The 14,449-nt window shown below is 34.7% G+C and overlaps 1 protein-coding gene across 2 annotated transcripts in view; it reads right to left on the reverse strand.

Moving 5' to 3' along the window:
- LOC134842955 (daf-12-interacting protein 1-like) overlaps nt 1–14,200 on the reverse strand; it is a 51,784-nt gene extending 37,584 nt beyond the window's left edge. Inside the window, exons 1-5 of one of the 2 annotated variants that reach the window (XM_063859494.1) lie at nt 13,103–14,200; nt 11,980–12,907; nt 11,522–11,778; nt 10,850–11,195; nt 8,461–9,338 (exon numbers count right to left, since the gene is read on the reverse strand). In XM_063859494.1, coding sequence (XP_063715564.1) covers nt 9,327–9,338; nt 10,850–11,195; nt 11,522–11,778; nt 11,980–12,907; nt 13,103–14,151 — 2,592 coding nt within the window. In that variant the 5' untranslated portion in view covers nt 14,152–14,200 and the 3' untranslated portion in view covers nt 8,461–9,326. Of the gene's footprint in view, nt 1–8,460; nt 9,339–10,849; nt 11,196–11,521; nt 11,779–11,979; nt 12,908–13,102 lie in introns of those variants that run through there. The other variant, XM_063859493.1, reaches the window with a different exon arrangement.
- Nucleotides 14,201–14,449: the final 249 nt, after the last annotated feature.

Consider the following 14,449-nt stretch of genomic DNA (forward strand, 5'->3'; position numbering starts at 1 on the left):
TCTCGTTTGCCAACATTATCATAATTTCACAATTAAATAAAAACAGCAAATGACAGAACAAACTGAAGGCCAGGTTAAGATTGGAAAATTTTATTGAATGGGACGCTACAGTCGAGAAAAAAAGCATCATTTCTAGCAAAAATCCAAATCAAGTGAAAAACTTAGCCTATCGCAATGGCGTCAGTAACATTGGGATAGATTAGTACAATGATAGAGCCAGAATAGTAGTCGCAATAGTAGTCATTTTCAGCCGTTTCTCGATTTTGATGTGGCAGTGACGATGTTTTCCAGTCGATAGAACTTTTTTATTCAAAAACAATCAATGAAGTCAACATTTGCTACGCACACCGTATCTTTCTACAAAACTGATGTTTCTGAGAATTGAGTAGGACTAAATTTCGGGCTCTGATGAGACTGTTTTCAATCAAATGTTAAAAGAACTATGGAAAAAGTACACTTAACATGATAACAAAAAAAAACATTGAATCTGGATCAATAATTGCAGTCGTTTCAGAGTACAGCTATCTGTTGCGATTTCATGAAAATATGTAACATTGATAACAAACTTCTCAAAATTTTCCAATCAGAAGACCTTGAGCTTCTCAGAATTCAGTTGGTACTACTGCGCACAACCAAACAGCATAATTGATATCAAAACGGCAAAAAGATGTCATTCGAACTGAAAAAGATGTGTTTAAAACAAAACATTTAATGCTCTATTTGTTTAAAACATTCAGAAATTGTAAATTGAACCTTGTGAGAAGGCCGCTTCGCTGTGACTTAAAAAGCTGATACTTGCTTTGTACGATCAGTTTACTCGAACAAAAATTAATGCAAATGATTATTGATTTTACTGATTTTTCATAGCAATTAAGATTTTCAGTCTTTGAAATTTTTCATAGGGGTTATCACATGCAATTTAAGAAAAAAAAGCTCCACAAAATCGAAATAAAACAAACAACTTTGCAATCAAGTCAACTTTTTGTTGATTCCAGAGAAAGCCTATCCCACTTCATTCTCAGTAGACATTTGAGAAAAGTAATGGCAAAACTATCACGCTTACATTGAGCTCCTAGCAGAATGTCTCTTATGAGGCAAAAAATCGATCGTTTGCAAAAACTATCATAGCCAGATAAAAACGCAGAAAAATTAATCAAAATTATTTCAAAGCAAAGTTAGTTATTTCGGAATGAAAACAATCAAGTTGAAGGATATTTTCTATAAGCGTGAAGTCATTTGAATTAATTTAATATGATTGCATCATTATGTAGAAAAGCAAATAGCATATCAACCGCTAAGCTAGGCTTATATTGTAAATTTTCATGGAATGGGACGCTCCATCAGACACAAAAATGCACCATTTCTAGTTAGAATCTAACTCATAACACAGCCGTGCAATGGGGTCAGTAACATTGGGATAGGTTAATACAAAGATAGAGCCAAAAGTGTATTTCGCAATAGTAATCCTTTTCAGCTGTTTTTCGATTTCGATGTGGCAGTGACGATGTTTTTCTAGTCGATAGAACTTCTTTAACCGAAAAAAATCAATGAAATCTTCAACATTTGCTACGCACACCGTATTTTTCTTCAATTATGATGTTTCTGAGAATTGAGTAGGACTAAATTTCGGCTCTGATTAGACTGTTTTCAATCAACCGTTCGAAGAACTATGGAAAGAGAAGTTTAATGTTAATAACAAAAACCATTGAATCTGGATCAATTAATTTCAGTGGTTTCGGAAAAACTGCTATTTGTTGGGACTACATTGATTACAAATTTCACAACATTTTTCAATCGGAACACCTGGAGTTTCCCAGAATTCAGTTGCCACTATAGCGCACCACCAAACATCATAGCTGGTATCAAAATGGAACAAAACATGTCATTCCAAAGCCAGACTTTGATTGAATATTTTCATGGAATGCGACGCTCCAGTAAGCACAAAAAAGCACCATTTCTAGTAAAATCTAACGCAAGTGAATAACACAGCCTATCGCAATGTAATGGACGCCAAAATTGTTCATTAAAGGAGCCAAAAGTGTATTTGGAAATACTAATCCTTTTCAGCCGTTTCTCGATTTCGATGTGCCAGTGACGATATTTTTCCAGTCGATCGAGCCTCTTTTTTTTCGAAAAAAAATCAATTACTTCTCCAACCTTTGCTGCGCACTCCGTGATTTCCTTTAATTATGATGTTTCTGAGGATTGAGCTTGACTAAAAATAGGCTTCTGATGAGGTTATTTCCAATCAACGATAAAAAGAACTAAGGAAACTAAATTTCAATTAATAAAAAACATTGAATCTGGATCAATTAATTGCAGTGGTTTCGAAGTATTGTTATCTATTGCGATTTCCTGAAAAAAAAGTACATTTCATTTAAATTTTTTTAAAACTTTTTCAATCGGAACACCATGGGTTTCTCAGAATTCAGGAAATAAAACTAATTGCAAAATAAAAAAAACTAATTTAAAGCAAATTCAGTTACGTACGAATAACATCAAATTGATTTTGGTGATTTTTATAGCAATTACAATTTTCAGTCAACATTTTTTAGCTCATGCAAATTAAGAAGAAAAACACTGCACATCCGAAATGAATGGAAAAATCATTTTAACTTGATAAGGAAAAACTAAGACATGTGTTTAAAATGAGGGATTATTTCAAATTTCCAGAGATCGTAAATTGAAACTTGTGAAAATGCCGATTCGCTGTCACTTAAAGAAACTGATACTTGGTTGGTGCGATCAGTTTACGAGAACAACTTTGAATGCAAATGCTTGTTGATTTCACTTACTTATCATAGCAATTGAAACTTTCAGTCAAAAACGTTTTTAATAGGGTTTAGCTCATGCAAATTTTTTAAGAAAAAGCTCCACATATTTGAAAGGAATACAACAAATAACATTGCAACCAAGTTAACAATTTGTTGATTTCAGGATAAAGTCTATACGACGTCGTTCTCCAAAGACAAAACATGTCATTCCAAATGAAAAAGAAATGTGTTTAAAATAAAGAGTTATTTCAATCTTTCATAGCTCGTAAGTTGAGCCTTGTGAGCTCGTAAATTTTTTATAGCAATTGATATAAAATTTTTCATAGGGTTTAGCTCATGCAAATTAGGAAGAGAAAAAAATCCATATATTCCAAATGAAAAAATCAAACAACATTCCAATTAAGTAGACATTTTGTAAACAACTATCCGACTTCGTTCTCCAAAGACATTTGAGAATAGTAATTGCAAACTCTCGCGCTTGCAGTGAACTCCTCGCAGATTGTCTCTTATGAGGCAACGAATCGCTCGTTTGCCAAAAACAATCATAGCCAAAAAAGAAACGCGAAAAAATTAATCAAAAATGATTTTAGGCAATTTTGGTCATTTCTAACTAAATTAATATGATTTCATAATTATGTAAAAACAGTAAATATCACAACAAATTTTAAGCCAGACTTTGATTGAATATTTTCATGGAATGGGACGCTCCAGTAGGCAAAAAAAATGCACCATTTCTGGTAAAATCTAAAGCAAGTGAATGACACAGCCTAACGCGATGGCGTCAGTAACATTGCGTTAAGTTAGTTCATTAAAGGAGCCAAAAGTGTATTTGGATAAAATAATCCTTTTCAGCCGTTTCTCCATTTCGATGTGCCAGTGAAGATATTTTTCCAGTCGATCGAGCTACTTTTTTTTTCAAAAAAATCAATTACATCTCCAACCTTTGTTGCGCACTCCGTGATTTCCTTCGATTTCGATGTTTCTGAGGATTGAACTTGACTAAAAATAGGCTTCTGATGAGGTTATTTCCAATCAACGATAAGAAGAACTAAGGAAACTAAATTTCAATTAATAAAAAAACATTGAATCTGGATCAATTAATTGCAGTGGTTTCGAAGTACTGTTATCTATTGCAATTTCCTGAAAAAAAGTATTTAATTTTAATTTTTTTAAAATTTTTTTCAATCGGATCACCTTGGTTTTCTCAGAATTCAGGAAATAAAAACTTATTGCAAAATAAATAAAGCTAATTTAAAGCAAATTTAGTTACGTACGAATAACAACATTCAAATTGATTTAGGTGACTTTTTATGGCAATTAAAATTTTCAGTCAACATTTTTTAGTTCATGCAAATTAAGGAGAAAAACACTACACATCCGAAATGAATGGAGAAATTAATTTTCCTTGATAATGAAAAACTAAGACATGTGTTTAAAATGAGGGGTTATTTTAAATTTCCAGAGATCGTAAATTGAATTTTGTGAAAATGCCGATTCGCTGTCACTTAAAGAAACTGACACTTGGTTGGTACGATCAGTTTACGAGAACAAATTTGGATGCAAATGCTTGTTGATTTCACTTATTCATCATAGCAATTAAAACTTTCAGTCAAAAACGTTTTTAAAAGGGTTTAGCTCATGCCAATTTTTTAAGAAAAAGCTCCACATAATCGAAATGAATAAAACAAACAACATTGCAACCAAGGTAACAATTTGTTGTTTTCAGGAGAAAGTCTATCCGACTTCATTCTCCAAAGATATTTGAGAAATTTAATTGCAAAACTGTCACGCTTACAGTGAACTCCTCGCAGATTCTCTTATGAGGCAAGAAATCTCTAGTTTGCTAAAAACTATCATAGCCAATTTAGAAACGGAAAAAAAATATAAAAAAACTTACCTAAAGCAATTTTAGTTACGTACCAATACCAACATTCAAATTGAATGATATTTTCTATAGGCAAGAAGTCAATTCTAACTAAATTAATTTGATTTCATAATTATGTTAAAACAGCAAATATCAGAACAACTTGTGAGCCAGGCTTTCATTGAATATTTTCATGGAATGGGACGCTCCAGTAGGCCAAAAAAGCACCATTTCTAGTGAATTCTAACTCAAGCGAATAACACAGCCTATCGCAATGGCATCAGTAACATTGGGATAAGTTAGTTCGTTAAAGGAGCCATAAGTGTAATTGGAAAAAATAATCCTTTTCAGCCGTTTCTCGATTTCGATAAGGCAGTGACGATATTTTTTCCAGTCGATCGAGCTTCTTTTTTCAAAAAAAAAAAAAACAATTACATCTCCAACCTTTGCTGCGCACTCCGTGGTTTCCTTCGATTATGATGTTTCTGAGGATTTTTTAAGAAAAAGCTCCACATAATCGAAATGAATAAAACAAACAACATTGCAACCAAGGTAACAATTTGTTGTTTTCAGGAGAAAGTCTATCCGACTTCATTCTCCAAAGATATTTGAGAAATTTAATTGCAAAACTGTCACGCTTACAGTGAACTCCTCGCAGATTCTCTTATGAGGCAAGAAATCTCTAGTTTGCTAAAAACTATCATAGCCAATTTAGAAACGGAAAAAAATATAAAAAAAACTTACCTAAAGCAATTTTAGTTACGTACCAATACCAACATTCAAATTGAATGATATTTTCTATAGGCAAGAAGTCAATTCTAACTAAATTAATTTGATTTCATAATTATGTTAACACAGCAAATATCACAACAACTTGTGAGCCAGGCTTTCATTGAATATTTTCATGGAATGGGACGCTCCAGTAGGCCAAAAAAGCACCATTTCTAGTGAATTCTAACTCAAGCGAATAACACAGCCTATCGCAATGGCATCAGTAACATTGGGATAAGTTAGTTCGTTAAAGGAGCCATAAGTGTAATTGGAAAAAATAATCCTTTTCAGCCGTTTCTCGATTTCGATAAGGCAGTGACGATATTTTTTCCAGTCGATCGAGCTTCTTTTTTTAAAAAAAAACAATTACATCTCCAACCTTCGCTGCGCACTCCGTGGTTTCCTTCGATTATGATGTTTTGAGGATTTTTTAAGAAAAAACTCCACATAATCGAAATGAATAAAACAAACAACATTGCAACCAAGGTAACAATTTGTTGTTTTCAGGAGAAAGTCTATCCGACTTCATTCTCCAAAGATATTTGAGAAATTTAATTGCAAAACTGTCACGCTTACAGTGAACTCCTCGCAGAATCTCTTATGAGGCAAGAAATCTCTAGTTTGCTAAAAACTATCATAGCCAATTTAGAAACGGAAAAAAATATAAAAAAAAACTTACCTAAAGCAATTTTAGTTACGTACCAATACCAACATTCAAATTGAATGATATTTTCTATAGGCAAGAAGTCAATTCTAACTAAATTAATTTGATTTCATAATTATGTTAACACAGCAAATATCACAACAACTTGTGAGCCAGGCTTTCATTGAATATTTTCATGGAATGGGACGCTCCAGTAGGCCAAAAAAGCACCATTTCTAGTGAATTCTAACTCAAGCGAATATCACAGCCTATCGCAATGGCATCAGTAACATTGGGATAAGTTAGTTCGTTAAAGGAGCCATAAGTGTAATTGGAAAAAATAATCCTTTTCAGCCGTTTCTCGATTTCGATAAGGCAGTGACGATATTTTTTCCAGTCGATCGAGCTTCTTTTTTCAAAAAAAAAAACAATTACATCTCCAACCTTTGCTGCGCACTCCGTGGTTTCCTTCGATTATGATGTTTCTGAGGATAGAATTCGACTAAAAATTGGCTTCTGATGAGGTTATTTTCAATCAACCATTACAAGAACTATGGAAACTAAATTTAATTAATAAAAAAACATTGAATCTGGATCAATTAATTGCAGTGGTTTCGAACTACTGCTATCTATTGCGGTTTCCTGAAAAAAAATAGATTTATTTTCAATTTTTTTTTAAATTTTCAATTGGAACACCTTGGGTTTCTCAGAATTTAGTTGCTACTACAGCGCAGAACCAAACAGCATAAATGCCATCAAAATGGTTATAAAAAATGTCCTTTAAATTGATGAAAAAAAAACATGTTTGAAATAAGAGGTTTTTTTTTAAATTTCAGAGCTCGTACCTTGAACCTTATTAAAAAGCCACTTTGCTGTGATTAACTAATGTAAAAAAACTAATGCTTGTTTGGCACGATCAGTTGATTTAAACAAATGCAAATGATTTTTGTGATTTTTTTATACTAATTACAATTTTCAGTCAACATTTTTTTAGCTCATGCAAATCAAGAAAAAAAGTACTGCACATCCGAAATTAATACATCAAACAACAAGGCATCCATTTAAAAATTTTGTTTATTTCAAGAATATTTAACTTACTTCTTTCTCTAAAGATTTTCGAAAATAATAAATGCAAAAATATCACGCTTACAGTGAGCTCCTCGCAGGTTGCTTCTCATGAGGCAATGAATCGCTCGTTTGCCAAAAATTATCATAGCAAAAGTGAAACGCAAAAAATCCATCAAAATTAAATTGAAGCAAGCTTGGATAACGATATTCTACGTTAAGGATAAATTTGAAGACGGTAGGTCATTTCTAATATCATTACTATGATTTCAAAATTTGGTAAAAATACCAAAAAGCACAACCTGTAAGTCAGGCTCAGATTGGAAACTTTTCTGTAAATGGATTCTCGAATAGGCAAAAAAGTCATCTTTTCTAGTAAAATCCAACTCAAGTGAATGACACATCCTATCGCGATGGGTTCAGTGACATTGGGATACAATAGTATACTATTAGAGCCAAAAATGTAATTTGAAATAGCGATCCACTCCAGATGTTTCACGATTTCGATGAGGCAGTGCCGATGTTTTTCCAGGCGATGGAACTTCATCTTTAGCTGCACACAGTGACTTTCTTGAATTATGATTTTTCTGAGGATTGGTTTTGACTCAATTTTGGGCCCTGATTAGGTATTTTTCAATCAACCTTTAGAGGAGGTAAAAAAAACTAAATTTAACTTATTGAATGATAAAATGAACTCTGATCAATTAATTGCAGTGGTTTCGGATGTACTGCTATCTATTACGATTTCATAAAAAACTGTACCAACGATTACAAATTTCTCAAAATTTTTCAGTCGGAAGACTTTGAGCTTCTCAGAATTCAGTTGCTACTACAGCGCACAACGGAACAACATAACTGTTATCAAATGAAAAAAAAAACAGTACTTCACATTGAAAATACATGTTTGAAAAAAGAGCATTTAAAACTTTCAGAGCTCGCAACTTGAACCTTATGAAAAATTCACTACGCTAAAATAAAAAAAAATGAAACTTGGTTGGTACGCTCAGTTTACGCGAACAACTTTGAATGCAAATGATTGTTGATTTGACTGGTTTTCCATAACAATTTAGATTTGAGTCAAAAATATTTTTCATGGGTTTTAGCTCATGCAATTTGAGAAAAAAAAACTCAACATATCCCGAAAAAAAACAACGAAAAATTAAAATTGCAATCAATTAAAATTTTTCAGAGAAATTACAACCGACTTCAGTCTCCAAAGTTATTTGAAAAAAAGGCAAAATTAACCAAAATGATTTCAAGCAAAAATGGCAACTTTCGAATAACGATATACATGTTGAAGGATATTTTTTATAAGTGATAAGTCAATTTTTAGCAATTTTACAATTTCATAAGTAAAAACAGGAAAACGCACTACAACCTGTAAACCAGGCTTACATTGAAATTTCATGGAAATGGAGGCTCCAGAGGGCAACGAAGGGCATCAGTTCTAGTACAATCAAACTCAAGAGAATAACACAGCTTATCGCAATAGCGTCAGTAACATTGGATACATTAGAAGAAAAATAGAGCCAAGAATACATTTGAAAGTAGTTCTCTTCAGCAGTTTCTCGATTACGACGGGGCAGTGATGATGTTTTTTCATGTCGATCCAACTTTTTTCAAAACAATCAAACAAATCTTCATATTTTCCTGCGCACACCGTGAGTTTCTTCAATTCCACGCATGTTAAATGCATATTAAAAATATTAAATGCCTATTCACACATTAAAAAGTTAGTTTCAAATATTTCCAGATAAACTTTAATGATGGCTAGCTTAATTATTTGGGGATAATTTTACGACTCTATGAATATCGCAAAAACGAAATAGCAAATAAATAGCAGCTTCGCACCGTATGTGCTGCAACTACAGTTCCAGTTTTCGTTATAACAAGATCATGACATCCAACGGCTTCATGACTGGAGCGCATCAGAACAGAGTACCTAAAAATTTAAGGATTTTTTAACAACTCCATGACTCAAAACGTAGGGAGGAAACAAGGTTTTGTTTGAGAAACTTCAGTTTTTCAAGCTCAACTGATTCACCACTCTCTTCGGCAGTCCACATCGTTACGAAGACAAATTACTGTCAATAAGATTTGATCAATAGTATTGCACTGCTTGATTTGTTTTGAAACATCATAATCATCCAGGATTTTGCCTTCGACGTTTCTCTTTTCAACAAATGAGAATATTTTTCGCGCCATTAAGCTATCCCTTCGCCTAAAACCAATACTACAATTTGTTCGCATATGACAAGTAAACGCAAACTGTTCAGCAAATAACAACAAAAAGTTAAGTTCCAGTTTTTACTTTTTTTTGTTTGATAACTATCAGAGCTCAGGTAATATGATATCGAACGATCACTAACTGTCTGATAATATGAAATCACATAGAGCTCGAGACCTTGCAACTCAATAGAAGATTGCATTAAACTAAATTTTGGGGCTCTGATGAGTGTATTTTCAATCAATTCTTAAAAGATCCATGGATAACATGGAATCAATTGAATAAAAAAACATAAACATTGAATATTGATCAGTTAATTGCAGTGGTTTCTGAACTACTGATATCTGATGCGCTTTCATTAAAATTTTTGTCATTGATTACCAATTTCTCCTAAATTTTGATTTGGAACACTTAATGTCACAGCTTCCAGCTGTTAATTCAGTGCGCTACTAAACACCATAACTGGTAGGATTCAAGATCGAATTGAACAGGCCCTTCAGTTTTTTAAATAATATTTTTATAGTTGGGGTTTTTCAACACTCTCAAGAGCTCGTTACTTGAATCTTGTGATTAAGGCCACCTCGCTGTAATTATGCCTGAAACTCGGGAATTGAAAAATCTGCGATTACACATTTGCTGCCAGTATGTTAGGATATGCAACGGCTTTCAGATTGAAGCGCGATTTAACTTATACTGACTGAAAATTGACTTGGAGTGTCAACAAGATGGCGGTAAAAAGTCATGATTTCAACTGCATCCACTAATTTAAAAGTTATTTTCTCGTCTTGTTTTGTTTTTAAAACAACTGTTGTCAAAAGATGGAATGGAGATTTGCTTTTCTTGATTTTAGCATATTGCTAAGACCAAAATGATCGCGGGAAAATCAAAAAATCTTTTTATGAAACCATTCGAGTAAGTGATCCTAGATATGATCATAAATCTTTAGTTGACATTGCAAAGCTAAGCTGATTTCCAACGCATTTTGCGCTTTTCATTCAATAACAACTTGTATTTCAATTTTCACAGCGCGATTTACTAAACTTTTGATAACAATTGCGGAAAATGTCTGGCTAAAAGTAAGCTCCTCGCAATTCGTCACAGATAAAGCAAACAATTTCAAATTATTTCACGAAAACTAGCCAGCACGAAAGGTAAGCGTGGCGATATTTTCCTCTGATTGATTTGTTCCAATGTAAATTTTCACATAAGGTATTTCCTTTTTGAAAAAAAAATACAGATGACATCTCAGCGTCAAGAAAAACAAAAATAAAAATTCTTTCTCGTTATATTCGAAACGGACTAGGCGCTCCTTGATCAGTAGATTTTTTTGCATAACTAAATTTTGTTAAACGCAAGATAAGCAAATTCCAAACTAATCTTATCAATTTGGATGATTTAAAAAAAAAATCAGGTTAGCCGATAAATCTTCTGTAAGGCAGTAAATCATTTCTAAAAAAAATCATGATTTATTAATACATTTAAAAGATAGCAAAAATCATAGTAACCTGTATAGCCATGCTTGGATTTGAATTTTTCATTGACTTGGGCGCTCCAGCAGGTAGAAAATACGGTGCATCAGTTTCTAGCAGAATCCGATCCAGCGGAATAGCACAGGCTGTGGCAATAGCGTCCGTAGCATTGGGATACGTTAGCACATTTGTAAAGCCAATATACATATTTGGAAAATATTCAATCATCTTCAGAGCCATTTTTGGACTTTCGGTGTAACAGTGCCGATGAATTTTCCAGTCAGGGGGTACTTCTTCTCTCAATATATCGAACAGATCTTCATCAGATTGTCTGCTGTGTACACAAAGCGGTTTCTTCAGTTCCACTGCGCATTTCAACTGCCTATTCGAAAAAATAAAACATTTTGCTTCAGATAATACTAGATTGGTGAGTTTAAAGTATTTGTTAACACTTCGAAACCATATCGCAGACAAAAAAATCAAGCTATATATAGAAAAATAGCTACAGAGAAAAGCTCAACGGACAAACAAAGTAACGGAAAAGAACTCACGTTGCCAAGCATTCAAATATTCAGTCTTTAACGCCAGAGATGCAATTTGAAAAAAAAAAACAAATTAAATTTTTTCAAAATGGCGTCCCTTCTTAAAATGCAAGTATATGTAACTCTAATTTATAATTTGAAAAGTCTCCGGGGGACTAAATACGACCTTCTGAAGACATATTGTTGTATCTCTTTATCGACCCCCCGCGACCTGTCCGAGTAGTCCAGACCACACTCGCCCCAGGCCCTCACTTTGGGGTGAGTCATCATGCGTCTTATGTTGGCTTCCAGCTGGTTGTTGTACATGTTGCTGCTGTGGGGATGACAGCCAAAACAGGCCACCAAGTTCTCCTCTTCTAGAACTTTTTCCACAATTGAGAAGCGAGAGAATGCGTGGGGCTCACAAAACACAGCCACACATCCCTAAAACATCAAACAAAAATGAATATAAACGTTTTACTAAGCTTAAGGCGCCTCAATGTATACATTTAGAGCAAAAAAAACATATCAAATATTAAGCATAAAAAGTGAAAGATATTCCCAAATCACTTTTAAATTGAAGTAAATACGTAAATACCTAGTAATATAAGAGAATTGCAAAAGCATGGGATGCAAATAACTCACCCCGTAGTTCTCAGGAAATGGCACCACTTTTCTAAATTCTTTGTAAGTTTTCTTGTAGCCAGTCTTTTTAAACAGAAAGTCAATATGACAATGCGAGTCATAGTACGCTATTTGACCACATGAACCATATGAATATCTTTGCTGACAAGACTTAAGGTAGTTATCTATCCTTGCTCTGTCCATCGGCGAAACATCGTCTCCAGCTAAGGGATTTTTATTGCCGTCATCCTCATCATCTTTCGTAGACTCGTCATCTTTTGCGCTTTTTTGACCTCTATTGGAAAATATCGAAGAGAAGCTATTTGAAAAAGATTGGCTACTATTAAAAGAATTGAACGGAGGAGCACTGAAGCGTGAATTGCTGTTATTGTACCTCGATGATCCCGGACTAATTGACTGCTGTTGGCTGTATCTCGACATCCCTTTTCGTTGTCTGAACTGCTGCAGCGAATCTTCTAGCTTCTCGTTATCTTCTCGTCTCACCCGACGACGATCACCTCGTGGTGACTCTTCGTTCGGACTGGGCGATTTACGTCTTGAGTATCTTCGACTCATTTTCTCGTTCTGTGAGTACTTGTCATCTAGTCTTTGACGACCATCCGATTCACTCCTGTTATGATGATGATTCGACTTGATTGTACTTCTGCTAAATGATGCTGAATAAGAGCCTCGCTTTACAGCGTATCGTTCATGAGAAGATACTGCTGATGTATATCTACTTCTGCTTTGCTGATACTGTTCTTCATCCGTCGATATCTCTCCCTCGGAATCTTTATCCACTGAACTGCAAAAAGGCGACCCGGATATTGATGAGTACTCATCTTCTCCCTGACTGTCCGAGACAGATACTTCTTCTTCGTACTCTTTTTCGATGCCATCACAGCAGCCGACAACATCGTCCACTTCTGTGACGAGAATTTTGGCTGCCCTAAAACATATTTAAACTCACCCAAAAATCCAAACTATCAGCTCTATTACAATCTGCCAAAACTTTACGTATGAATTTGACCGTGCTACAATCAGAGCTTCGTCTACTACTATCTTAACTTACAAAATAAACGAAATTAAAATAAACTAAAAAATAGCCTAGATTCGCGAAAATTGGATGCAATAACAAACTTACTTCGACTTCTTTTTCTCTGATTTTTTCTTTTTACTTTCCCTCCTGGACTTTTTGCTTTCTTTCTTCGTTTTACTTTCTCTACTTCCAGAACATGACCTCTCCCTTGCCATTATCTTTCTTTTTCTTGATTCCGCAGCTCCTCCATTTGACCTTGACCTCTGGCTGTCTTCTTCCCCTCTTGATGATTTCCTGCCTCTTTTTCTCGATTTAATAGGCTGTTCATCTGGGGAGCATTCTCCATCTGAACTACCATCTTCATCCCTTCCTACTGACCGTCTGATATGTTTAAACTCTCTGTCACTTCTTTTTGCCTGATGACTTGTCGAGTTAGCTTCTCGTAACTTTGACGGAGGCGAACGACTTCTTCCATAACGACTCGACGACGAGGTGCTTTCTGAATACTTACTAGATGCTATCGTCACCTCTGAGCTCAAACTCGGAGTCTTCGACTCAGTCGGTTTCGGAGGTTGGAAAATGTTGTTAAACGATGGAGGCGGTGGTAGAACCAAAGAAATTGCTTCGAAGCCCGGTGGAGGGTGCAGTTCCAAGTTTCCAGGCGTGAAAATCATTCCGTTAGGGGGTGGCGGTGGCATCATTCCATTAGGTGGGGGAACTACAAACGAACTAACGCTTGGAGAAGGCTTCGGTTCGCTTAATAATTCTGGTCGTTTTTTACTGGAAGATGTATGTTCGGTCTGTTTAGATTTCGACTTGGAAGATGTGTTTGATCTCAAGGGTTCTTTCGAGGGCGGTGGAACAGGAGGGGGAGGTGCAGTCGTTAAGGCAGCAAAGCTGGCCTGGTTTTGTTGGAACATCCACATATTAAATTCCATCTTCAAATTGCCCTGTACGTTTAACGCACCTTCTGATGACGAGCTAGGAGTGATATTTTCAATATTGGTTTCTTTTATTGATAACTTTTGCTGCGCAGTTACTTCCGATGGTGATTGAAGAAGATAAGCGTCTATTGACTGCGGTGAGTCAATAATGGTAAACTTCGTTCCTTGTTCGTCTATTGCTTGCAGAGCTTTGTCAACTCTTGAAGTCATTAACGTTTCCAAAAAAAATACCAACGTCAGACCTGGTCTCTCATTGTCTTAACCTGAAACCAAAACCTCTCGAAAACCACAGCAAGAAATTATATATAAAGCCCACGAATAACAATATTATATAGCAATATAATTTAGCCTAACTGTGATAAATATATTGAATAGCTTCAGATAATCGAAATGCCTACTGATTCAAACTCAATGGAAAGTGCCTCTAGAAGTTTGCTAGCAGAAAACTCTAAAATAACACCAATTCTTCAAGATATGGGAGTTATGAGAAAAAAATAGAGAAAGTGCG

Source organism: Symsagittifera roscoffensis, chromosome 3 (assembly GCF_963678635.1).
Source record: "Symsagittifera roscoffensis chromosome 3, txSymRosc1.1, whole genome shotgun sequence".
NCBI lineage: Eukaryota > Metazoa > Xenacoelomorpha > Acoela > Convolutidae > Symsagittifera > Symsagittifera roscoffensis.